This window comes from Heteronotia binoei, chromosome 3, assembly GCF_032191835.1.
Source record: "Heteronotia binoei isolate CCM8104 ecotype False Entrance Well chromosome 3, APGP_CSIRO_Hbin_v1, whole genome shotgun sequence".
Classification (NCBI taxonomy): domain Eukaryota; kingdom Metazoa; phylum Chordata; class Lepidosauria; order Squamata; family Gekkonidae; genus Heteronotia; species Heteronotia binoei.
In genome coordinates, this window is record NC_083225.1 from 121838693 (window position 1) to 121866541 (window position 27849).

Sequence of the window (27849 nt, forward strand, 5' to 3'; positions counted from 1 at the left end):
GTTTTTAGGCATCAAGCTGGATACTATGCAGCAAGCTTCACAGCTGCCTGCAAATAAAGTTGGGGGTCTGAGGGATCGTTTAGCATCTCTCAAAAAGCAGCACGAGGTGTTGCTGTTGGAGCTGCAGCAGTTGGTGGGGCACCTCAACTTTACATGCAAGGCTGTAGCTCCTGGGAGGGCCTTCTTGAGACGGGTATGTGACGCCATGGGACCCCTGCGGCTACCTCATCATAGGGTTCGAATGACCGCAGGTATGCGGAGGGACCTGGAGGTGTGGGAGGAATTTCTGGAATCCTTCAACGGAATTTCTTTTTGGCGGGATGATTTAAGATAGAAGCTCAGCTCCAGATTTCCTCGAATGTGGTGGGCACCACTGGATTTGGAGTATATTTCCGGGGACACTGATGCACGGAGCAGTGGCCCGCAGCGTGGTTGTCCAGTGGGCTCTATTGTGACCTCACCTTTCTGGAGTTCTTTCCCATTGTAGTAGCAGTTTGGCTACGGGGGGAGCAGCTTGCCAACCACACAGTCCATTTCTGGTGTGATAACATGCCTGTTGTACATGTTATCAACTCCTTATCATCCAAGTCAACAGTGGTTATGAACATTGAGATGCCTCCATTTGAACATCCTATTCCTTGCAAGGCATGTTCCGGGAGTGTGCAATGGGGTGGCGGACGCTCTATCTCACCAACAGATTGAGCGTTTTCACCAGCTTGCTCCAGAAGCGGATCCACGGCCACTGGATCTTTGGCAGCTTGGAAAGCTGAAGCCGGTAGGGCAATTTGATTAGCATTGGCACCGAGCACTCGAAAAGCCTATGAAAGGGCGGAATCGCAGTTTCAGGTTTTTAGGAGCACTGCTGGGCTTCCAGATAGCTGGCCAGTCCCGGTGGTGCACATTTTACACTTTTGCATTCATCAGAAGGACAGAGAGTTAGGGCTTAAGTCAATTAAGGGACAACTGGCTGCACTTTCCTTTTTAAGTAAAGCACAAGGCCTTTCTGAGGGCACCGGCGACTTTAGAGTTAGGAAGATGCTAGAGAACAAGAGAATAGGAGCCGCAGGCGGATGCCTGGCAGCCCATATCTCCTTCAGTGTTGAAGGGGCTTTACAGGGTTTGGCCTGACGTATGTTCATCTTCCTTTGAGGCCTCTCTTTTTCATGCGGCATCTTTGGTTGCCTTATTCGGCGCACTTAGGATCAGCGAGTTGGTGGTGCATTCGAAAAAGGACAATTCTGACCGGGCACTGCGCACCAGTGATGTTAAATTTGTAGGGGGGCAGGCCTGGTTGATGGTAAGGCGGTCCAAAACAGACCAGCATCAGAAGGGCACAGTCATTACAATTGGCCAATGTGCATCGCCAGAGTTGTGCCCCATAAAGGCACTGGAGCAGTATATACCGCTCAGGGGAGAGAGTGATGGCCCCTTGTTCCATTATAGTGAGGGTTCCCCCCCTTACGACCGGTAAGGCACTGGGGGAGTTGGGGTTAGGGGGTGTTAAATTCAGAACACATTCATTTCGAATTGGTGCCGCATCCACAGCAGCAATTATGGGTTACACTCCTCCGGCTATACAGCCGATAGGCCAGTGGCGGTCAGCTGCCTACAAGTCATACGTGCACCCGTTGGTCTTTTGGTGAGGACGTGGGGGGGCAGGTTAGCAGTTATGTTGCTCGTTGGCATGTATTTTCTAAGTTGTGACTGTTTTCTGTTTTTCAGGTGCTGTGGCTCATAGGGAGAGGTGTCAGATCCTCATCTGCGGGCACAGTATGGTGTTCTGGGCTGCCCACCAAGCTAGAAGATCGCAAGTTGGCACCCAGCTGGGTCTCAGCCAGTGGGCAATGGTGGAGTGGCTGGGTTGCCGTGGCCTGCGTTGGCCAGGGATTATGCCACTGTTGTTCCATGGTCGGAGGACACCTCCTCCACACATCCTGGTTATCCACCTTGGCGGTAATGACCTTGGATTTATGAAAGGGAAGGCCCTTTCATTGCAGGTGCAGGAGGATCTGAAGGCCATTAAGCAGAGATGGCCAGGAGTTCTTTTGGTATGGTCAGCAATTCTGCCACGCAGGGTCTGGCGGTCCACCCTGTCCCCCGGGCGGATAGAACGCACCAGATGCAAGGCCAATCGGGCCTTGCTGAAGGCCATGGAAGGGGGCCTAGGGATATTCCTTCCCCATCTGGCCATACGAGCTGAGAATGCCTACTTGTATAGGCCAGATGGGGTTCATTTATCAGAGTTGGGCAACCGGGCCTCTTTGGACAAGATAAGGCAGGGGCTGTAATCGGCTCTGGGCCGTCCAGTAGGCGCTAATACAGAGGCTTGGCATTGGCGGTGGCCACATCATCTGCGTTGGAAGTGGTGTCGGGGCTATAAAGGCCCTGCCCCTGCCCAACACCACAGTTTTTTTGAGGCTCTCGGCCCGCTTGCCTGCCCTATGCCAGTACAGGTTATTACCAGCCGCCTTATTACCGGCCAGGTAGGAATTTTTTTTTTCCACAGAATTGGCCAATGTGAATTTGTTTTTCACCTACCTTGTACTGCTCGTTAGTGTTAGGAAGTTGGGGAGGAGTTTTATTAGTTTGGTCGCTGGGCAGGATGAGGTATGGGCTACAGTGTTTTCAGGGGAGTACCTATGGCTCTGCACCAGTTGGTGCAGCTGGGCTTTACGGCTCAATGTTGGGAGTGCAGATCACGGCAAAGCCTCACCAGGGCAGATCTTTCCAGAGGGATTGATGCTGGCCCAGGTGGAGGTGAAGTTTGGGCCTGGCCGCTCAGCACCAGCCAGAATATAGGGCTCATGCTGGGGGCAGGGTGGCTCACCCTCCCAGGACAAGGTGGGGTTCTGTGGTTGACCCCAGGGCTTGTTCTGTTAGGCCTATACCCCTTGCCATTCTAGTTAATTTAAGTTATCTTTAATAAAGTGGCCCGGTTTATCCAACACGCTGTGTCAGCCTCTTCATTCCGACTGGGCGGGCAACAGCCACTAGGGGCACAGGGAAGGCAGAGCACAATAAAAAGCACTTGGATGGAGTCTGCTGGCTAGGCCTTTAAGCAAAGTTTACTAGGAGGCTGAGGGAAACTGTTTAGGAGCATAGCAAGAAGGTGGTCCTAGTTTGGGATAGTAACCACAAAATATAATCACAGTAGCCTAGTGATAAGGTTGTATGCATTGTGGACTTACTAGGTCACAACTAAGTATATGTATTGCACATTTTGTTATGCTTATGTATGTTCATAAAGAAGAATTAAGCAGCTCATTGGTATTCATGTTGCATGTATAATATTTATTGTATAAAGTATCATATTTAGACTGATGCATTTTGAATGATACAAGCACAGTTTTCTCCCAGAATCTCCAGTTAAGGGCAGGGAATTTCCTGCATCAGGTTTATCAGAAAAGGATGGGGTGGGATTGAATGTCTGCTTGGCACTCCATTATACCTTATGGTCCCCATAGGTTATAATGGAGAATTAATCCATGGGTATCTGGGACTTGGGATGCTGGGGGGGGGTGTTTAGGTAGAGGCACCAAATATTCAGCATAGCATCTGGTGCCTCTCCTCAAACCCACCCCCAAGTTTCAAAATGATTGGACCAGAACCTCCAATTCTATGCCCCCCAAAAAGGTGCCCTCATCCTCCATTATTTCGAAGGAAGGGTAGGCATTTAAAAGGAGTACAGTCCCTTTAAATGTGATAGCCATAACTGCCTTTGGAGTTCAGTTGTGCTTGTCACAACCTTACTTCTGTCTCCACTCCCAAAGTCCTCAGATATTTCCTGAGTCGAACCTGGCAACCCTATGTTAATGACTGCATTCCTCCACAAGCAATAAACATCTGAAGAAACACTGAATGTTTGTGGTAAGCGTTGTAAGTGTAAACCAACACCAAAACTTCTCAATGAACAATATTATATACCTTTAAAACATTATGGTCTGCATCCAATGAAACACATGACAAGTTCTCTGTGTTAAGGGAGACGTGAACTTGCATATTTAGACCAGAAATACCACCATCCTTCCTCATGCTGCAAGGAAAACTGCTTTTGAAACTTGGAGGATTTTTATAAGCAATTTGATATGGCACAGGATTTAATTTCAAAATAATGTCAGAAAATTCAGGTATCCTGCATCAGCCGCACCAGGCAAGTCAGGCAAAAAGCAGCTCAGTTGCTGGCTGTGCATGCAGGCTGGGACAACTGTAAGCAGGGGGAAAACCGGGCGGGGGGAGCCAGCCTGGGGCCCCTAAAGGCTTGGGGGCCCATAGGCCAGTGCCTACTTGGCCTAATTGTTAATCCAGCCCTGACTGAAGCACAAATTAGATCAGGCTTCTGTAGACCTGGAAAATAAGCAGCTCCACTATGATGCTTTATAGATAAAATTACTTGAAACTGCCATGAATTAGATTCTGCAGTTGCTGATATTCAATCTCAGGATATCATTAAAGTGTAATCTTGAGTATGTATGCATGAGTTCCACCTGGTGATGGCTAATGAAGGTGACAAGTTGCTTAGAAGTATGTGATCCTCCACATCTAAACTCCACTCTTGCCTTTCATGGCTGTTCGTATCAAGCCAGACTGGGTTGGTTGAGTGGGTCTGGGAGGTAATAACCACTCTCTACAGAAGGGTACAATTCCAACCGCCTAGAAAAAGTGGTCCTGAAGAATGTACTCTGTCCTCATGGGATGGAAACAACTATCACCAGGTAACCAACATTCTATTTTTGATCAAGGTAATTGAATAAGTGGTGCTAGCCAGCTTCAGACAGTCTTGGATAACCCATGTATAGACCTTTTCAATTCCTGATTAATAATCTTCAGCAGGAAAGTGGCAAAGGAAATTTGTTCATGTTGATTCTTGTAGACCTTTCTTTGGCATTTGATACCATTGACCACAGTTGGCTTTTGGAAAGGCTGGCTGAGTTAAGAGTGGGAATTGTATTATACTTGATAGTTGCGCTATTACTTGGCTGGGTAATTCCAGAAGATGGTGCTGAGGAACTGCTGCTCAGGCCCATGGTGTTTATGCCAGGACCACAGTGTTACATCTGTTTAACATCTCCATGCTGTTTAACCTCTACATGAAACCACTGGGAGAGCTCAGAGGATCTGGAGTAATGTGCCACCAATATACCGATGACACCCAGCATTCCTTGGCCTTAAAAGCTGAGCCAGGTGAATCTGCAGAAGTCCTTTTAAAAAGTTTTCTGTCCTTAAAAAAGACATTATCATCTCTGACCTTGTTAACATTCAGGCAATATATAAAGTTCCAAAAAAACAATGATACTACCATTACTTGTAAAAAGGGACTAAAGTAGTAAGAATTATATTTAAAATATCTGGGAAGAGAAGCAACATGAATGGAATGGAAAGACTCTTTTATTTGATCTCCAACATTATAATAATTGGGCCTCCATTCCTACTGGCCTGCATGTCTAGCTGAGTAAAATAATTTCCTAGTTGATATCTGAGGCTCATTATAAACTGTGGGGAAATGTCTAGATGCCACCTGTGAATTTCATATTGTAAGAAATTTAATCAAAAGAGAGATAAATGGTGACTTGTCTTTTAAACAGAATCCAGGGTACAGGGAACAGTGCTAAAAGATAGAGTTATTGTCAGTAAGTCGAGCTCTGCAATTTTTTTTAAAAAAAGAACATGCTATGGCAAATATCTTTCCTATGGTAAACAAGTCTGAAATGATATTGTAAACTTCTAAGGTCTTTTTAAAATGTGAATTGTTTGTAAGTAATACGGTATCATTTCATGAACTATGTTATAAGTTAAACCTATGTCCATGTGCATGGTCAACATGGATATACACAGTATATGTGTTGAGGACCATTTGCACATCCTGTTTTTATTTTATTTTATTCCACTTATATCCCGCCCTACCCACAAAGCAGGCTAAGGGCAGGTTCCATCAAATAATCAAACAATAAAACAGTTAAAAACAAGTTAAAAGTTTCAATATAAAACAATTAAGAATGCAAACTCTACAGTAGTAACCTATCATTGGAATTGGTGGGGTGGGGGGGAGGCCTAATAGCAAGTGACGTATGCTGTCTCAACTGAAGGCCCGGTGGAAATGCTCTGCTTTGCAGGCCCTGTGGAACTGAAGTTCATTCCACCAGGCAAGGACCAGGGCCTAAGTTGAGGGAAATTGGATGTAACTGGGGTCAGGGTCCAGAGACCCCCAGAAGGTGTTGGGTTGCTCATCTTAGGGACCTGCAAGGCTCATAAGGGGAGAGGCGGTCCTGAAGGCATGCTGGCCCCTGGACATATAGGGCCTTGAAGGTAAGTACCAGTACCTTGAACTGGATCTGGTACTCAATAGGCAGCCAGTGCAGTTCACACAGCACAGGATGGATTCCTGCCTTCATAGGTGACAACGTCAACATCTGTGCCACTGTGTTCTGCACCAGCTTCAGGCAGACAAGCAGCCTCTCTTTATTCCATCTATACCAAACTCAACACCTCCAAAGTCAACATGTCAGATGTGTTGGGGACTACATTTCTGAAGATGCTCAGTGTGACAATCTTTGCCAGACACTCTTGAGGTACCAAAAGAGGGGAGAAATAGATAAGTTTATTCTGCCCTATTCAAATCTATGGTTACCTGCAGCTGCTATAACCTTTATGGACAATGGTTGGAGGTGGTACAGGACTTGAAGAAAGGCCCATGCATGATAATTGAAAATAAGACTTATGCAAAAAAAGTTTGTATTAATAAAGATATTCATTAAAAGGTAAAGGTAAGCCCCAGGTCACTACCGACCTACGGGGTGACATCACCCTATGGGGTGTTTTCTTGGCATTTATGGGATGGTTTGCCATTGCCTTCCCCAGTCATCTATACTTTACCCCCAGCAAGCTGGGTACTTATTTTACCTACCTCAGAAGGATGGAAGACTGAGTCAACCATGAGCTGGCTACCTGAACCCAGCTTCTGCCGGGATTGAGCTCAAGTTGTGAGCAGAGTTTAGACTGTAGTACTGCAGCTTACCACTTTGCACCACAGGGACCGTAAAGCCTTACTAACAATTTTTATGTATTTTTGCTATGCTATTTTACAAAATCTCAGAATATCAAATACATAAAGTATACATTTCCATCACGCCGAAGAATTATACACAAAAGCACCCTATGCAAAAAAGCAAGCCTAAAAAGTGAGCCCACTCCAAATGTAACCTTTAAACAGACCAGAAGATCAGCTATTTAACAGTCCATATCTCAGTGGTTAACTATCAAACAACTTGCAACAATGACAAAATCCATAGGGGTGCTATGATTTCAGTATCTAGGAGAGTTAACTCACTGGTAATATCCTGTGCTACCAGCAATTATAGCAACATTCATAATTCCAATGCACTGACATGCCTCCCAGGTTTGGTTCATTTTTCCATTTTCATTCTTTCTCAGTCAGTCAGTTGGAACTTCAGATCTGGACCTTCATACTTATTGCTGAACATGTACCATATCCCCATCTTAAGGGGCTGACAGCTTCGTGCCTGAGAAGGTTGGTTAAAGCTCTCCAGCTTTAACTTTCAAAATCAATGTCATTTGAAGCCACTATGTTCTTTTTAACTTTCTCTTCTGTTTTCAGGGATTACAGTTTCAATAATATGTATATTCTGTTTGTAAAAAATTATAGCTGATTTCAAAACCTGCCTTAAAGAGAAACAGTTATCCTTCCCACCCCACCCCCTACCCCTCGATGATCTCCTACCAGGACTGCCAGAATTTTTAGCTAAATTGCATAACTATGTTTTAAGAGTCAATAGATCAGTGGCCTGTGGTTAATAGTTGAACAAACATCATATACACATTATCATCTTGAATTATAATCCTTTCCCCATTAACAATATGGAGACAAAAATAACTTTCTATAACCAGACTAAAATAGTACAACATAACATAGCCTGTGATCATTCCCATTTCAAGTATGCTCAAATATACTCTTTGGTACTTTGTTCATTTTTTCCTCATTACTTTCTTGGCTTCCAAATTACAGTCAGACATAAGAGAAACACTCTCACTTTCTAGAAATATCTGCTAAAGCAAGATTAGCAACATGTATTATGATAACAGGTCTTCTGCTCACATACAGACTCACGTTGATTTCAATTGACCAAGAATCACTAACTCCACTTAGGACTGCACTGTGGATCTCACTGAAAATTCAGATACCAACTCCAGGATCATTATGCTTCAATTGTATAATCATCTTCCAACAATATATGCTATCATCTGCCAACAATGTCCTTCTGATATGTACTTAGAACAAACAAGTTAGTCCCTATGCAAGAGACTATCTTCAGAAGCTTGCTGCATCAGGAAATTGATTAAAGATAATTCAGTAACAAAATTTATTCAATTCAAACTGAACTTAATTATAATCATTCAGTTCCACTACAGGTGTTGCATTGCCACAGTATAGCACAGCTAGATATGTACATAACCTGCTATGAATTTGATTTAAGTCCCTTGCTTAAGCAAAAGAACTACTCCATTAAGGCAGAACCCCTTTGACTAATCAGCTCCAATCTGGAAAAAACTACCAAATTCTAGTAGTCAAGAAACTGGAGTCCAGATTACTTCCTACTACTAAAGGTTTTGCCAAACTACATCAAAAAGGCCTGCCCAAGAATCCAAAGCTGAAATATGGTTACTTCATGGTTTCAGCAGCATCCATATTTAAGACCAACACAAGTCCACTGCACTCATTATGACATATCCAGCTGCACATCAGAGAAAAGGAAAGCCAGTAACTTGAGCTATTGATGACCATTCAGGATATCTTTCATAATTCATATTAGCGAAGCATACTGAAAACAGACATTCTCTCTAATGTCATTCCTAACCTCCATTTCTGTTGCCTCTTTCACTATATATTGGAGATCAGTTCATTCCTAACAGCCACTTCAAAGAGTGTGCTTTCCCATCCAATAAATCTATTTAATCTAGTTTGTGTCCCACTGATTTCACCCTAGAATACAAAAATGTACTATAGCTAACAATGGCTGCTGTATATTTACATTTTGCCTGTTTGTGTTCTGTATTTTCTAATATAATTTCCCATTATTAATTAGCAGCTTTACCTTCAAGTGCACTTTGGCATCATATGCTTCCTCATGACCATTCCACATTTACTGTCTACAGTGGAAACATTAGAATACTGAATAAATTGCTAACTGCACATTCCTTTTATACTCAAACTTTCACAGCAACAAGTATATACTGAATTGAAAAGTATAGTATGGATAATTCAGATCCTACCTGGAATAAGCTGACCCAATAACTGATGGAATGAGGACAGGCTGAGTACAGCTACCACGACAGTAAAAGAATAATGTTTCCATTTCATGTTGCTTCTGTTCTTGCATCACACCAGCCCAATAGCAAGCTATGCAAATATTATCTGCACAATGTGGGAAAAAGAAAAATGAAATGACAGATTACATTTTCAGACAGTTTAGAAAATATTTAAAATATTCCCTGCTCAGTCTCTTCACATACATCAACCTCTTACACCTACAAGAAAACCCAACACACTCAAGCTATTTTCAACATAATTATTCTAGACACAAAAAGTCTCAAATATAAGCATCTAGACATAAAACTTACAACATACAATTCTTACTGAAACAAATATATTAGCATATGATAGTGGAAACCCACTTGTCTGTGGTAAATTTACTGGGTGCTCATGAAAATACCTCCTGCGTAGCCAACCCCAGCCTCCAGAACTCCTTTCCAAAGACGCTTCACTTAGGTAGGCCCATAATTGTTTGCCTTCTAAAATCAATTAAAGAATTTTAAAAATTACTATTTTTGAAGAACTCTCAATAGAAATATTCATGCCACTTAATTTACCACCAGTATTATCTGCTTTTCTCGATGAGACCCAAGGTGGATTACAGAGTTATAAAAACAATACAGCAGGCAAACAGAAATACATACAATGAATAATGCAGTAAAAGTTAGTCACACCATTAAAAACAATGGAATAATAATAGTATAACATATATACAATAATTCAATTCCACAAGACCTGTAAAAATGAGATGGTCTGCCAGGCCTTTGGTTGAGGCGACAGGTGTCCAGTTATATTGGCCTCCTGTGCTTCACCCTGTTCTGGCCAGGTATGAAATCTGATCAGTAATTACTGGTGGTGATTGTGCATTGTCCAGCTAATTAATTACAAGATCTTATTGGAGCATATACACTTACGCCTACTTTTCATCTTGTATGCTGACATTTCAGCTCACCTCCCAACAGCAGGCTGATCAGTCATGCCGTCAGGGAGCCGTGTTTGCCTCCATGTGAGGAGGATGAGCAGGATGCAGGGCTTTGGGGGTGGAGCCAGAGCTGTAATGGCATGGGGGTCATGCTGAATCATTCCAGGATCATGCGGCCTGGTTGAGTGAGGTGGCAGACTACCTTGGGATCGCCTGGATCGATCCTCCCCTTCAGCCACGCAGCTGGGGTTGGAACTCCAGGGCATTCCCATTTGCAGTGCCGGCTGGGTATGAGCCATTCGTGGATGGGTCTACCTAAAGGCGAGGGTGTCTTGCCCGTTATATGGCAGGGGAGGGGATGTTTTGACCTCTGGCCCTGCCATGCTGCTTGTTATGTTATTGCCCTTGCTGTTTGATTGGTTAAATAAATAAAGTGGCCTTTAGCCACTTTACCCAACCCTTTGCGTCCATCTCTTTCTTCCATCTGCGGGGGCAATTATTCTTGTTGTATAATTTAGCTGACAGAGTGTTCTTAACTGTTTTTGTTTTGATGTAAGCTACTTTGAGTCCTGCATGTAGGAGGGATTGGGATAAAAATCTAAATAAATAAATAACCTAGGTCCCATAAATTACAGGATCCTCTGCAGTGGATTTCCTAATTGAAAGAAAATGAGGTAAAGACATTATGTATGTGTGTACAGAGTGTCAAGCCACATCTGATTATGGTAAACCTAGCAAGGGGCCTTCAAGGTGAGGGACAAGCACAGGTGGCTTGCCATTGCCTTCTTCTGCAGAATCTTCCTTGGTGATCTAAATACCAACCCTGCTTAACTTCTGAGATCTGATGAGATCTATAACATCAGAAATCATATACCAAGCAACAGCGAACAAGAAGTTAGAAAGATGTCATCAAAATTTATACAAAGTGAACTATGATTACAAATAGCTATTTCACACAAGTCTTTATAAGTCTCAGATACAGTTCCAATCTCTAATTCATATAGGATACTCCATATGATCTCAGTCACACAGACATAGTTCCAACAAAGTGATTTAAAGTGCCAAAGTAGTTCCTTGATAAATTGTAGTGCTTTGGCAGCTGAATGTGAAAAGGTGATGTTTAAATGAGCTGAGATGCATTGAGTATACAAATTTGAAGAAAACTGCTTGTGCAAATAGCTTTATAGTTGATTAGAAAGATGGTTGGACTCCTTGTTCCACCTCTGATGGAGCCCAGCTGGCTAACAGAATCCCACCATTTCCAACATCCCTTTATCGAAAAGGGGTTCAGGGAGTCCTACAGCTTCTTATAACCAAACAATTTAGCAACATTACCTTCACAAGCACAGTACATTGGAGACGATAAGCTCTCAGAGTTATACAGCCACCACAGAGGATGATGACAGGTGGCTTTAAAAAATTGTACACATGTGTGAATGCTCTCAGAACCACTTGGTAATAAAAGCTCATGATCCATCCATAACTGCGCATACAATGTCCTAGCTGCCGAAAGCAAGTATCAAATCAAAGCTCTATCTTCTTTTGGAAATTTTTCCATTTGTAATCCCAACAGAAAAGTCACTGCAACTTTCTTAAATTCATATCCCAAGATTCTAGAAATTTCTTGTTGAATCATCTGCCAATATTTTTTCGCTCTTTCACAAGTCCACCACATATGATAGAAAGAACCTTCGTGTTTTTTACATTTCCAACATCTATCTGGCATCTTTTTATTCATTCTTGCTAATTTTTTTGGAGTCATATACCACCTATACATTATTTTAAAACAGTTTTCTTTAATACTCTGACATGTTGAAAGCTTCATAGAGTTCTTCCAAAGATATTGCCATGTGTCCATCTGTATTTCTTTATTTACATTAATTGCCCATTTAATAATTTGAGATTTTACTACTTCATCTTCCGTAGACCATTTTAAAAGTAACATATATTTTTGAAATTAATTTTTCATTTTCTCCAAGCAGAACTTTCTCCATTTCTGTTTGCTCTCGTCTTATTCCTTCAGTTTTGATATCATTTTCCACCAGGCTCTTTATTTGTTGCATTTGAAACCAATCATATTTATTATTCAACTCCTCTGCAGATTTCAATTCTATTTTGCCACTCTGTATTTTTAATAGTTGATTGTATGACAACCCTCTTTCTTCCTCGGTCTTAGCTGTTATTTTTATCACTTCTTCTGGCACTATCCATAGTGGCTTTCTCTCATTTTATTTATTTATTTATTTGAGATTTATATCCCGCCCTTCCCACCAGGTGGCTCAGGGCAGCTCATCACCATACTTCTTATACTTCATCCATATATTTAACAAATTATTTCTTATATAATGGTGAGAGAAAAAAACATCCATTTTTTTCTTCCCATAATACATATAAGCGTGCCAGCCGAATTTATTTCCATGACCTTTCAACATTAAAAGTTTTTTTATTTAACAGCATCATCCAATCATTTATCCATACTAAGCAAACTGCATCATGATATATTCTTAAGTCTGGTAGCTGGAATCTTCCTCTTTCTTTAGCATCTGTTAAAATTTTCATTTTAATCCTTGTTTTTTTCCCAGCCCATACAAATTCTGAAATCTTCCTTTGCCATTTATTAAATTGTTTACTGTCTTTCACAATCGGAATGGTTTGAAACATATACATTATTCTCGGCAAAATATTCATCTTAATTGCAACTATTCTGCCCAGCAATGACAAATTAAGTTTGTTCCATTTCATCAAATCTTCATCCATCTTATGTCATAGCTTTTCATAGTTATTTTTAAATAAATCAATATTTTTCATTGTTATCTCTAAGCCCAAATATTTTACTTTGGTAGCAACTTCACATCCTGTCAAACTCTGCAATTCCTTTTATTTGTTTGCTTGCATATTTTTACTTAAAAGTTTTGACTTTTCTTTATTAACATGAAATCCCGCCAGTTTTCCATATTCTTGTATCTTAGCTAAAAGCAAAGGTGTTATTTGTATCGTATTTTCAATTATAAACATTATATCATCAGCAAATGCTCTGTATTTATAAGTAAATCCTCTAATTTTCAGTCCTTCTATTTCTTTATAATTTTGTACTTGCATCAACAAAATTTCAAGAGTCATAATAAATAGCAATGATGAAAGCAGGCAACCTTGTCTTGTACCTTTACTAATCATCATATTATCTGTAAGATCTGTATTTATACACAACTTTGTGCTCTGTTCCGTATATATTGCTTTTATCATTCTTATGAAGTGCTCTCCAAGTTCTATCTTTTCCATTACTGCAAACATAAAATCCCAGTTCAAATTATCAAAAGCTTTCTCTGCATCCGCAAAGAAAAATAATGCAACTTCCTTTTCTAGATGTTTTTCATAATATTCTACAATATTTACAACTGTTCTTATATTATCTCTTATTTGCCTTTTAGGGAGAAATCCTGCTTGATCTTCCTTTATAAAATTATTCAAATATTGTTTAAGTTGTTCTGCCAAGATTCTTGTATATATCTTATAATCATTATTTAATAATGAAATTGGTCTATAGTTCTGTACATTCGTGACATCTCTATCTTCTTTGGATATCAACAAAATTACAGTTTCCTTCCAAGTGTTTGGTATTTCCCCTTTTATTCTTATCACATTCATCAATTTTTGTAATTTTGGTACTAATTCTTCTTTAAAAAATTTAAAAAATTATCAAAGCAAGAAAAAATACCAGAAAAATGGGATTGGAGTATAAAAGTTATAACATGGAGTGAGATGGATAAACTAACAAGAATCTTAAGAGACTATGATTTGGAAGTTTATAGAAAGGAGTGGAAAAAGTTTAGAGGTTATGTAAAAGAATAATGGAAAATAAAAGGACACTGGACAATGTTTTAATAATGATTAAATATTAGGGAAAAGAAAAAGAATATAAATCCAGGTTCTTATGGTTTAAGGGTATTTTTAAGTGTTAGCATTTTAAGTTTATAACATCGGCGGGAGTCAAATAACGAGGGAGGGGGAATTAGAAATTAGCATATGGGATAGATAAAAGAAGTTATTAATGGATATTGTTACTATATGTTACTAATGAAATTGTTTAAACGATAAAAGCTCATAATCCATGAAACGCAAAAGGGAAAAGGATCCCAGCCAGGGAGTCGAGTCAGGAATCTGGAAGGCTGAGCAGTTAAAACATAGAACAAAATATATCAACCTGTTGGAAAATACACAGTTAACTACAAATATTTATAGAATGTAGATACAAACAATCAGGCAGTTGATGCCCTTTAAGTAATGGATGTTATCACATCCATTAAGGCATTGCATACAGCAACAAATATAAGTTACACATACAATAACCACAAGAACAAACACATGTGAACTCTGAGGGCCTCCTTCAGTGGTCTAAATAATAACAACTCTCACTGAAAGTGTGTTCCAGGCAAGGCAGGTAGTATACATAAATATATGCATGTAAATATATGCATGTAGTATACATAAATATATGCATGTAAAGATATTATCAAAATGTAAAATACTAACTGGCCTCCCAAAAGATCATATATATATATATATATATATATATATATATATATATATATATATATATATATATATATATATATATATATATATATATATATATATATATATATTAGTATGAATAAAGAATGGTTGATAAGAAGTGGCTTGCAAAGCTTCCCTCTGACATCATGAGAACAGGAAGACTCCGAGGGGAATTCAAAAAGGCAAAGATAGTTGCTGTTCTGAAACCTGGAAAATCAGAACATCAGGCAGACAGTTATAGACCTATTACCCCTCTGAACTCTTGTTATAAACTTGAGAGGCTAATCCTGAACAAAATTAGTGACAGAGAAGAGTGCCAGATTAAACCCTGTGGAGACCCCTAGGCAGTCAAAATCTCAGGGGCCCCTTCACAAATTATCTCAGAGTCGGAGCACCCGCTCCACCACCCATGCCCCCCACTGCAGCCTGCAGGCACTTTCTCAAAAGCTCCTTTGACAAAACTGTGGGGGAGAGGCAGAGAGAGGCAAACTTGGCAATGATGCCAGAAGCAGCCACACCAGGCAAGTTGGGCAAAGAGCCACTCAGTTGCTGGCTGTGCATGCAGGCTGGAAGGGCTGCAAACAGGACGGAAACTGGGGGGAAGAGCCATCACGGGGTCCCTAATGGTGTGGGGGCCCATAGGCCACTGCCTAGTTGGCCTAATTGTTAATCCTATCCTGACAGAGAAGTAGGATTTAGATCCCATTGTAATTGTAAAGACCAGGTTCTCAGTTTAATAACTTTCATTGAAGTAGGGTATCAGAAGTGTCTTAAAATATAGCAGTTTTTGTCAATATGACTGCAGTCTGGAGGGATGGTCTGCAGTACAAGTTTTCCCCTGCAGAACATTATTTCTTCTAAATAACATATGATAGAACTTTCCAAATAATTACGGCTCAGTCAATCAGCAAGCGGAAGAAACTGAATAATGGTCTACCCCAGGGCTTGGTCCTTGCTCCAGTTTTTTCAATCAACACATCTCTGATGTTCCCGAGACAATATCCAGGATGTTTACTTATGCCGAGGACATGGCAATTGCAGTAAAGCACAAATCAATTGAAAGGACCTCTCAATTTTGCCTGATAACTACCATGGCAGTTTATCCCAAGTCCAGAAAAAAACAAAATGATCCCGTTTCCGTCTCAATAACAATCTTGCTTACTTGAACTGAATGTCTACCTTAATGGCACCCAACTTACTCACAACATACACCTGAGTACTTTGGCATTGCCCTGGAAAGTTGGTCAATCTCTGGCATGTTGCCAGTTTTTCAAAGCATTCGTTAAACAAATACAATCTTCTTTTCATGAAATTTTATTTTTTTTCCTAGATAAAAGTCTGTGCATAACAGCAGAGATGGAAAGTGCATTGGCTGCTAACATTCCACAAGTTCAGTTCTAATATGAAGACTAAACTCCACGATAACTCCTAGCAAAAACAGATATAGGAGTCCCAGGGCATTTTTAACCATATTGCAGAGCTTCATTCACAACTGAATTGTCAGGTGAACATCGCAACAAATAAGATGGTGGTTCAAACCCATGTGTTGCTTCTCCCTGCCCATTTGCTTGTTGTAATTAGCACTCACTCAATGATGAAAGTTTTTTTACAAGAAATGAACAGCAGATGGATGAGACAGAAGTGGTGCCGTATTAGTTAATCTTATGAATTTTGCTATAGGGCACTTTAACCAGAGGAAAAAGCAGCAGCGGTGGGCAAGTTAGAAAGTGAGAAATGAAAAAAAATTATGGACATGAACTAGGGTTTGATTGGTTGACATGCCCACCTAACAACAGCTGTAAAGGCAAGCTTGCAGTATGATAAGTCTTTTTGTATAGCATCTGTCTTCACCCTCAGAACATCTGTGTACATTTATACCACCACAAGAGCTGTCCTTCAACATGCATAAGAAGTGTGAAGTGCAATCGGGTGCCTGAAGCCCGCCATGCAGCGTCTGGGCTGCAAAGGCACAAGTTTGCCTCCCTGGACGGGGAGAGACAGAGGGCGCCCGTTCTGGCACGCAGGCTGGGAAGCGAGGTCTGGCTGATTGACAGCCAGACCTGCGCTCCTCTCAGACTGCGTCGGGCGCGTCTTCGGCTGGGACGTTTTGAAGGCTTCGTGGTCGGCTGGGGACGTTTTGAAGGCTCCGTGGTCAGCTGGGACGTTTTTGCTTGCGTCAGGAGGATTTCGTCGTTGCTGATCTGCTCTGCTGGTGTCTTGGCTGAGTCCTTTTTGGTTTTGGAGGGAGGTGGTCCGGCGTCGGCTTCTGGAGCATTGGGAGGCTGTGCTGTTGGACGGTGGGCTGCTTCTGTGTGTGGTTTTGGAATCCCGGGGGTGCGATCTGCTGGAGGGCATTGAGGGTGTTTCCCTGGGTGCCTGAAGCGTGCCATCCATTCCATGTGATATAGCCCCATGGTGCAGTGTGTTAAGGCTGCAGTACTGCAGTTCTAGCTCTGCTCACAACCTGAGTCCGATCCCCGGTGGAAGCTGGGTTGTTTAGGTAACCGGCTCGAGGTTGACTCAGCCTTCCATTCTTCTGCTCACAACCTGAGTTTGATCCCCGGTGGAAGCTGGGTTTTTTAGGTAGCCGGCTCAAGGTTGACTCAGCCTTCCATTCTTTGGCTGGCTGGGGGGCTGGTTTGTGGCCTTTTAGGCAGCTCCTTTAGGGTGTGGCCTGGTGGTACCCTTAGAGCTTTCCAGGCGGGCACTTATTTTATGCCCGGTAACAGGGCGGGCCACCATCTTGGGTCTATTCAATTGAAGGGGCAGCGGCGGCCATTTCAGGCAGCATTTTGCTCAGCAACAGGTCTGTCAGCCATCTTGGGCTTATTCAGCAGTGGGGGTGGCGGCGGCCATTTTAAGTTGCGGTTTTGCCCGGTAACAGGGCTGTCGGCCATTTTAGGCTCCAATTTGCCTGGTAACAAGGCATCGGCCATTTTGGGACTCATCCATTAGAAGGGTTTGTGTAAAGTTCTTAGGAGCTTTGTGTTGTCATCATGGCTGGTGGTAAGGGGTCTGGGAAGTCTAAGGGCAAGAAGAAGGTGCCCAAGGCACCTAGGGCACTGCCAAAGAGACCTCCTCCTCCTGCATCTTTGTCTGATGAGGAGGGTGATGGGGTGGTGGAGGCCAGTATTATGAGCAGACTGAGGGCGCTGGAGCAAGCGTCAGGTCTGCCTTGTCCTGGGGGGCTAGACGGTCCTGGGACATCCAGAAGGGGTCGCCAAGCTAATATTTTAACTAGGCTTTCTCTCCTTGAGAGCAGGTCTGCTGGTGCATCTATGGATGCTGGGTCCAGTGGGGCGGATGCAGCAGCAGCTGCTGCTGGAGCGTTTGGTCTGGGGACGGCGGTTGCTCCTTCTGGATGGGCTGGTAAGTTGACCGGAAATTTACAAGTGGGTAGTGGTCAGGCTTGGCCATGGGGTCCTTGTGGCCCCACCTTATTGGCTGGACAAGGGTGCCCCTCGTCTGGTTCAGGCATGCCTTCTGCCTCTGGGTTTGGGTTCCCTGTTACCTGGCCTGGGTTTAGCGGGAAAGGGGGGCCTTGTGAGGCTTGTGCGGGTGCTGGTCAACTGGGTATGGCCACCCTTTTAGCGGGGCACCTTCCCTTTATGGGATGGTGCCTTTTGCTTCTTTGCCCTTTGGAGATGTTGCTCTACCATTGGGTGACCACCTGCTCCCTGCAACGCGCGAGAAAATATTAAAAGGGGAGTAAGTGGATATATTTTCCTTGCTCTTTAGGGAATTGGAGAAGAAAGACAAGGAGGATTTAGACAAAAAAGAGAAGGAAAAATTGAAGAAGGGTAAGGTGGACAGAACCTGGGCCAATTGGCTTCCAGGGTTCTGTATATATGCAAGGGTGATCGCCCGGGCCCAGCCTTGGAGGGCTGCAGCCCTTTTTCAGTATTTAGATATTATATATAAGGGCTATACGGCCTTTAGTGGCCCGGCGTGGCTGCAGTATGACGAAGAGTTTCGGATGAGGGCTCCCCTTTATCCGTCTCTTCCGTGGGACAGGATCCACCAGCAGCTTTGGCTGCAGGTTATGTCCCCTGCTAGGCCTAATCTGGGTGACCGCTCTGACAGTGGTCATTTGGTAAATAGGTCCTCCGCTGTGTCGGCTTCGTCAGGCTCTCCCCGTGGCGCTGCGGGGCAGGCGGTTCATCCTCGCTTGCTCTGCTGGGAGTTCGGTTCCCTCGGGGTGTGCAACAGGAAAGCGTGCCAGTTTAGGCACGAATGCCCCTTGTGCGGGGGCTCGCATTCCTTTGACAGCTGCCCCAGAGCCAGGGGACGTAAGAACCCAAAAAAGCCAGGGGGAGGTGGAGGAGCCTTTCCAGCTAAAAAAGGGCCCCAGCCCGATAAGGGTGGGACCTCTTGAACGGTGGCTGGCAGAGTATCCCAGAAGGGCCGATGGTTTGTATTTGTTGGATGGTTTTAAGTTTGGTTTAGGATCCCGTTTCATGGGCCTAGAGTTCCATTTCTTTCTTAAGTCTGTGCTGGGTTTAGAGCACGTGGTTAGGGATAAAATTGCTAAGGAGCTAGGTGAAGGCAGGGTGTTGGGTCCCTTTTCATGTCCTCCAGTGAGTATTCTTAGAGTCTCTCCTCTGGGGGTGGTACCCAAGAAGACGCCTGGTGAATTTCGTTTGATTCACCACTTGTCTTTTCCGAAAGGAGCGTCTGTGAATGATGGGATCCCCGAGCACTTATGCTCAGTTAGGTATGCCAGCTTTGACCAGGCCATTGCCGTGGTGCGGCGTTGTGGGGTTGGGGCTGAAATGGTGAAATGCGACATTAAGTCAGCCTTTCGCCATTTGCCTGTTCACCCTGCTGATTTTGAGCTCTTGGGGTTTCGTTTTGAAGGGCAATTTTACATGGACAGAGCATTGCCAATGGGCTGCTCTGTATCATGTTCGGCTTTTGAACGTTTCAGCACATTTGTAGAATGGGCTGTGTGGGCGAAAGTGGGTTTGCAGGATGTCCTTCATTATCTGGACGACTACCTCTTTGTGGGTCCTTTAGGATCGGGGCATTGTGCTCAGCTGCTGTATGGCTTTGTTGAGCTGGCTGAGGAGCTGGGGGTTCCGCTAGCACCTGAGAAGACTGAGGGACCAACCCAGAGGTTGATCTTTTGGGGGATTGAGATCGACACTGTTGCGCAGTTGTCGAGGGTGCCCCTGCAGAAAATAGTGGAGCTAACGGCTAGGATTTCTGCCTTTCTTCTTAAGAAGAAAGTTACGTTGTTGGAGCTGCAGCAGCTGGTTGGGCACCTTAACTTTGCTTGCAAGGTGGTTGCTCCTGGTAGGGCTTTTCTTAGAAGGTTGTGCGATGCTATGGCAAGCTTACACTTGCCTCAGCATAGAACTAGGGTCACACACAGCATGAGGGATGATTTGGAGGTTTGGCAGGAATTTTTGGAGTCCTTTAATGGAGTCTCTTTTTGGAGGGATGATTTGAGGCTTGAAGCTGAGCTCCAGGTCATGTCTGATGCTGAGGGATCGTTAGGTTTTGGGGTCTACTTTCGTGGACATTGGTGCACGGATAGTTGGCCTCAACCCTGGGCTCTGATGGGTGTGAACCGAGATTTCATGTATCTTGAGTTCTTTCCCATTTTAGTTGCGGTTTGGCTGTGGGGGAAGGATATGGCCAATCACACAGTGCATTTTTGGTGTGATAATATGGCAGTTGTCCACATCATTAATTCCCTTACATCCAAATCCGGGCGGGTTATGCGGTGGGTGAGGGCCTTCACTCTGCGCTGTTTGCGGCTTAACATTTTGTTTTTAGCCAAGCATGTTCTGGGTGTGAGTAACGGGGTGGCTGATGCTCTATCTCGTAAACAGATGGAGAGGTTTCGTCAGCTGGCCCCGGAGGCCGACAGAGAGCCGGTTGCAATGCCCCCAGGAGCTATGGCTGATTGGAGAGCCGAGGCGTGCAGAGCGATAGGTCTAGCCATTGCGCCTAGTACTCGGAAGTCTTATGAACGGGCTGTGCGGCAGTTTGAGGACTTTCGGGTAGAGGTCCAGCAAGGCGCTAGGTTATAGGGCATTCATTGGCATATAAGGCCTATGTGCGGCCTTTGCTTAGGACGTGTATGAGTTGGGTTTTGGGAATGTTTGTTTGGCTGGTGTTTAACTGTTTTTTCTTTTTAGATGCTGCTGCTCCTGGCCAGAAGAGCTGGAGCCGAGTTCTCATCTGCGGCCATAGCCACGTGTTTTGGGCCGCTCTGCAAGCACAGAGAACTGAGGTGGGCTCTCAGTTGGGATTCAGCCAGCACACTGTTATTGAGTGACATGGGTGCCGTGGCCTTCAATGGGCGGGCCTGCTGCCTTTTTGCACATTCGGGAATGATGGCCGGGGACCATCATAGTGTGGTCAGCCATGCTGCCCCACCTGGCAGGGGCGCTGTGGCCTTCAATGGGTGGGCCTGCTGCCTTTTTGCACATTCGGGAGCGATGGCCGGGGACCATCATAGTGTGGTCAGCCATGCTGCCCCGCCTGGTATGGCGTTGTGCTTTGGACCCCGCAGCCGTAGAAATGTCCAGGTACAAGGCTAATAAGGAGCTTAAAAAAGTTGCTCGAGAAGGGGTTGGGCGACTATTTGCCCATCCGGACATTATGGTGAGATGTCTTGACCTCTACAGAGGGGATGGGGTCCATCTCTCGGAAAAGGGTAATATACTTTTCCGGAGATTTGCAGCAAGGGTTGCGGGTGGCTTTGGGCCTCCCGGTGGGCGCTAAGCCCTAAGTAGAGACTTGGCCTTAGTAGTGGCAGGTTGTTGGGGTTTAGGGCACTATGCGGACCGGGGAGGACTGTGAAGCATCCCCCTTTTGGGGACTTTGGGGTCTGGCATGATCAACCCTGAGGTTTGAAGACCCGGGTGGAGAATGCAGACTGCCGGGAGACTCGGCTAGAGGGTGCTTTCTGGCGAGACGTGCGTCTGGGTTTGGGCCCTCTGGTGCGGGCCTCCCTGCTGGGCCTGCCCAGAGGGAGCTGAGGCCCTCAGCTCTGGCCAGGGGGCTGGGTCTCTCGCCCGATATGGCAGGGGAGCGCTCGCGGTGACCCCTAGCCCTGGCCAGGCCGCCTCTGGTGGGGTACCCTTGCTGTTTATGAAGTTAATTAATAAAGTGGCCCAATTTTATTCCAACACTTGGTGTCAGTCTTGTTATTTCGTCCTTGGGGGGCAAAAGACATTTTTTAACTTATGACTTGCAATGTTCAAGGGCATTTGTTTTTGATGGAACCAATATTTCTATGATTTTCAATCATTTTATTTCAGCAAGTAGATGAAAACTGGTAGTATTCATTACATCTAGTAATTTGTCCATGAACTGACAGTACTCTTGGACATCTTCCTTTACACTATAGATCTCATAAATGACCAGCAGTGCTGTACTACTTTAACCACAATCTTTTAAACTTGTCTAAAATAAATTAGGTTTATTCTAAAAAGCACAATGAAGAAAGTGTTCCCATTATGTTTAATTGTTCAGGGATATAGTATTTGTTCACTTTACTATATAGGGGAAGAAGAAAATTTAGTAGTACTTTAAGACATTGTGGCCAAGTTCTACAGAAATCAATGTCATTGCAGTATTTAATACAGGAAAGGGAGGAAGAGACTTTAGCTTTGCTAAAGCTTACTTAAGTCCCATTTTGCATACTTCACACTTTACTTTTCTTTGGAATAAAATAAATCAACTCTCTAACCAGATATTATTGAAACCTAAATACATTTAGGTCCAATTTGTCTTTAAGCCATTTTTAAAAGGACAGGTGAGATAATGTTTGGATTAGACTTATTTCTATCGGTACAGAAGAATATCTTCGGAGAAAAAAAATGAAAATATATTCAGGAAGTTTACAATATATTCCAACTGTGGCTGCACTTTACAATGGCTTACAAATATTTAGCACAGATTACAAATATTATTGTTTCTTTCTTGTATACTTGATTCTATTATTTTTTTTCAGTTTGTTCTCTATTAATTCCCTTCATCCCAGCAACACCCAACTCATATGTTTTTTGTCTACATGGGTTTCATGATCAATGACAGGGGGGAGGTGTCCCGCCCAGCCCGGGCGGGGACTGCACGGAGGAGACCCCCCGGGGCCTGCCAGCCGTTCCAAGCCCTTGTCGTCGCCCCAAGAGCCTTCCCCACCTCTCCAAGCCCCCGTGGCGGCCCCACCCCTCACCTCGACTGACGGGGCGACAGCAGCCACCCGAGCGACGCCTCCCAGATGGCGAGCCCGGCTTCAAGTCCGCGAAGTCTGGCCAGGGCAAGACGCCGGGGAGCAAGAGGGAGAAGCTGAGCCCAGCACCGGGCCAGGAGGGGGAGAGCCGTTCGTCTCGTCGCAGCGCGAGATGCTCCATCGCAGCACGCAGCCGAGGGCTAGGACGCCCGAGGCACGCCCAGTCAGCCCAGCCCCGGCGCGCCTCTCCCGGGCGTCTGGGGCTTTGAAGGGGGGAGGAGCCAGAGAGGGGCAGGACCCGGGAAGGGGGAAGGATGGGTCGGGAAGCATAAAAGGAGGGAGGGAGGAGGTCGCTGAGGAAGCTGGCTGATGCGCAAAGAGGCTGCCTCGCGCGAGAGACGGACAGGAGCCACGGCACAGCCAAGAGGGGAACGGGGGCCTGCGGTGAAGTAACCCAGAGCCCACCCCCCTGTTTCTGAGACCTCCGGGGAACGCCCCAGAGTGCCCGGGAGGGGCAACGGCGACGCCGGGAGACCGGGAGGGGTACCGAAGACCCGACAGGGGGTTTGTAGCCAAAAGGACCTCCCCTCTTCTGCCAGTGGAAAAGATGGTAGGATCTAACTCATTATTTCTATGTTAGACTTCTGGATTTTGCCCAGAAAATGTTTCATCTGTTCTCATTTCTATGGCTCTAATGCTTTGCTCTGCCTCCTGCTTCTTTTCTTCATTATGTCACTATATAACCTTGCCTTTTTAAAATTCATGATCTGTTCCTTCTGTACACAGATTTGTCCTGATTTCTTTCCATTTTATGCTTCCAAAGTTCTTCTCTTAATCTTCTTACTTAAATAAATCTTTTAAAATTCCAATTCTATTTTTTTTTCTGTTTTACTGCCAATGTTATTGTAACCCATCTGTACCCACTGCTGACTTGGCTCTGCCCTCTAACTAGCCCTAGCCTTTCCTGATCAAAATAGAGCTGCCAGGTCTTTCCTGTCCACTGGTAGGGGATGGGGGGGGGTAGAGTTGCCAGATCCAGACTGGGAAACTCTTGGAGATTTGGGGATGGAGATGGGGAAGGACAAGGACCTCAGTTGGGTACAGTACAACAGAATCCACCTTCCAAGGCAATCATTTTCTCCAGGGGAACTCACCTCTGTAGTCTGTAGTTGAACTGCAATTTCAGGGGGTCCTCAGGCCCCACCTGGAGGCTAGTACCCCTAAATCAAGTTTACAGTCCCATGCAGGGGATGTTTTAATCTTTCTCAAATTTTGTCTGCTAAAACTCTGGTTGATCAACACATCCTTCATGCAGTACTGTAGGACAGAATTACAGAGGTCTACACTCCAAGTATGTTATTATTGATTTATTTGTTCCCTCTTAGACATTCCTCTTAGACATTTGTGAACTTGTGGGGAAGGAGTATTTTCCCTGTAATATTTTGTACTCTCTCTTGGCTTGGCTTCGCGAACGAAGATTTAAGAAGGGTGCAATAGTCCACGTCTGCTGCAGGCTCGCTGGTGGCTGACAAGACCAATGCGGAACAGGCAGGTCCGGCCACAGTGGCTGCAGGGAAAAGTCTGATTTAGGGTTGGTGCTGTAGCAGTGCGATTCTTCCTCAATCTCCTTTTGTCCTCAAGACCAGCTATGCGTGCGTTCTCAAAAGAAGAGACAGCCTGGTGGATGGTGTGCCTCCATGCTTTGCGATCTGAGGCTAGGTCAGACCACTGGTGATGGTTGATGCGACAGGTGCCAAGGGATTTCTTCAAGGAGTCCTTGTACCTCTTCTTTGGTGCCCCTCTATTTCGATGGCTGGTGGAGAGTTCGCCATACAGGGCAATCTTGGGAAGGCGGTGGTTTTCCATCCTAGAAATATGCCCTGCCCAGCACAGCTGTGTCTTCAACAGCAGTGCCTCGATGCTGGTAACCTCAGCCCGCTTGAGAACTTCAGTGTTGGTCACAAAGTCACTCCAGTGGATGTTGAGGATGGTGCGAAGGCAGCACTGATGAAAGTGCTCAAGGAGTCGCAGGTGATGACGGTATAAAACCCACGATTCGGAGCCGTAGATGAGGGTTGTCATCACAACCGCTTTGTAAACATTGATCTTTGTGCCTTTTTTCAGATGCTTGTTGCTCCACACTCTTTTCTGCAGTCGGCCAAAGGCATGGTTTGCCTTTCCCAGCCTGTTGTCAATCTCCTTGTCGATCTTAGCATCTGAGGAGATGATGCACCCCAGGTAGCTGAACTGCTGGACTGTCTTCAGAACTGATTCACCCACAGTGATGCAGGGAGGGTGATAATCTTCCTGGGGTGCAGGCTGGTGGAGAACTTCTGTCTTCTTCAGACTAACTTCTAGGCCGAATAGCTTGGCAGCCTCTGCAAAGCAGGACGTCGTATGCTGCAGAGCTGATACCGAGTGGGAGACGAGTGCAGCATCATCAGCAAACAGTAGCTCTCGGATGAGTTTTTCCATTGTCTTGGAGTGGGCCTTTAGTCGCCTCAGGTTGAACAGGCTGCCATCGGTGCGATAGCGGATGTAGACACCATCGTCATCATCTCTAGATCTACTGCGGCTCTTTGAAGCATCATGCTAAAGAAGATCGTAAAGAGAGTTGGCGCGAGAACGCAGCCTTGCTTTACACCTGTGCCTATTGGGAAGGGCTCCGAGAGGTCGTTGCAGTGTCTGACTTGGCCTCGCTGGTCTTCGTGTAGCTGGATGATCATGCTGAGGAACCTTGGGGGACATCCTAAACGTTCCAAGATTTGCCACAGGCCTTTCCTGCTAACGGTATCGAAAGCTTTGGGAAGGTTGAGAAAAGTCACATACAGAGCCTTGTTCTGTTCCCTGCATTTCTCTTGGAGCTGCCTGAGAACAAATACCATGTCGGTGGTGCTCCTGTTAGCTCTGAAGCCACACTGGCTCTCTGGGAGGAGTTCTTCTGCAATGGCGGGCACCAGTCTGTTCAGGAGTATTCTGGCAAGGATTTGGCCTGCGATGGAGAGCAGGGTTATCCCCCGGTAGTTGGAGCAGTCTGACTTTTCCCCTTTGTTCTTGTATAGGGTGATGATGATTGCATCGCGAAAGTCCTGTGCTAATTTGCCTTGTTCCCAGCAGGTGACAAGTACTTTGTGAAGTGAGCTATGTAGTACTGTGCCCCCATGCTTCCAGATCTCTGGTGGAATTCCATCAACTCCCGCTGCCTTGCCACTTTTCAGTTGCTTGATGGCTTTAACAGTCTCTTCTAGAGTGGGGATCTCATCCAACTCTGTTTTCACTGGTTGAAGTGGGGTGAGGTGAATTGCTGAATCTTGAACTACGTGGTTGGCAGTGAAGAGAACCTGAAAATACTCCGACCACCGGTTCGATATGGATGCCTTGTCTGTGAGGAGCACTTGGCCGTCTGCACTACGCAAGGGACTCTGAGTCTGATATGATGGACCATATACTGCCTTCAGGGCTTCGTAGAACCCTCTTAAATCACCAGTGTCTGCACACAGCTGGGTTCTCTCAGCAAGCTTGGTCCACCACTCGTTCTGAATGTCTCGAAGCTTGCACTGGAGGTTGCTACATACAGCGCGAAAGGTTGCTTTTTTCCCAGGACAGGAGGGCTGAGCAAGATGTGCTTCGTAGGCAGATCTCTTTTTCGCCAGTAAATCTTGGATCTCTTGATTGTTCTCATCAAACCAGTCCTTGTTCTTCCTTGTGGAGAACCCGAGGACTTCTTCAGAGATCTGCAGGACGGTAGTTTTTAGGTGTTCCCAGAGTGCTTCTGGAGAAGGGTCTGTGGGGCAACTGGGGTCCTCAATTCTTGACTGGAGTTTTGCCTGGAAGGCAGCTTTAACTTCGGCTGACTGGAGACTGCCAACCTGAAACTTCCTCCGAGGGATACCTCCTCTTCTGGGTGTGGGTTTAAAGTGAAGACGGAGATTGCAGCGTACAAGACGATGATCCGTATGACATTCTGCACTGGGCATTACTCGGGTGTGTAAGACATCTCGAAGGTCTCTCTGGCGCACCAGAATGTAGTCGATAAGGTGCCAGTGCTTGGACCGTGGGTGCATCCAGGTTGTCTTCAGACTGTTCTTCTGCTGGAAGATAGTGTTGGTGATGGTGAGCTGGTGCTCCATGCAGAATTCTAGCAGGAGGCGCCCGTTGTCATTGCAGTTGCTAATGCCGTGTTTGCCAAGTACTCCTTTCCAGGCTTCCGAGTCTTTACCTACTCTGGCATTGAAGTCGCCAAGGATGATCACCTTGTCCTCTGTAGGGGTCTTCCGTACGAGGTTGTGTAGATCAGCATAGAACTTGTTCTTTTCTGCAGGATCTGCTTGAAGGGTTGGGGCATACACACTGAAGAGTGTTGCATGCTGCTTGTTTTGAAGTGGGAGGCGCATGGACATGATGCGATCTGAGTGACCTGTTGGCAGGTTTTCGAGTTTGTACTCGAAATATTTTGTACTACATCAAGATTAAAGGACAAAAACTAAGCCTACTATAAAAAAGTGTCAAAGCTTTATTTTGTGTAATATTTTTACTTTAAAATTCCACTAGTTTTAGAAATCCTGTTGATTTATTATTATATGTGGAACATAACATAAAAAGCTTTTGATAACTTGTTTAGTTTCTAAACGATGTTTCATAAGCCACTGCCCCCACAGTGCATACTAGATGTAAAGCAGTGTTGCACTTACCTGTAACTGTTGTTCATTGAGATGACTTCTTAGCAGGCATACATTGGGACTGTGCTTGTGCAGGCAAGCGACCAGAGGTTCTTCTCCACTTAAACTTGGTATTTTTAACTCTGAGGGGAACCCCATCTTCTGTAGAGCATACTTCAGGGGGGAGGGCTTTCCTTCTATT

General features: G+C 44.8%; 1 protein-coding gene across 1 annotated transcript in view; it reads right to left on the reverse strand.

Annotated features, from left to right (window-relative positions):
- The window catches only part of ROBO1 (roundabout guidance receptor 1), a 1194505-nt gene that overhangs the window by 1032870 nt on the left and 133786 nt on the right, over positions 1-27849 (reverse strand). The window contains exon 2 of the mRNA XM_060234426.1: positions 9286-9427. Within this exon, the coding sequence (XP_060090409.1) occupies positions 9286-9373 (88 nt within the window). The 5' untranslated portion in view covers positions 9374-9427. The remainder of the gene's footprint in view (positions 1-9285; positions 9428-27849) is intronic.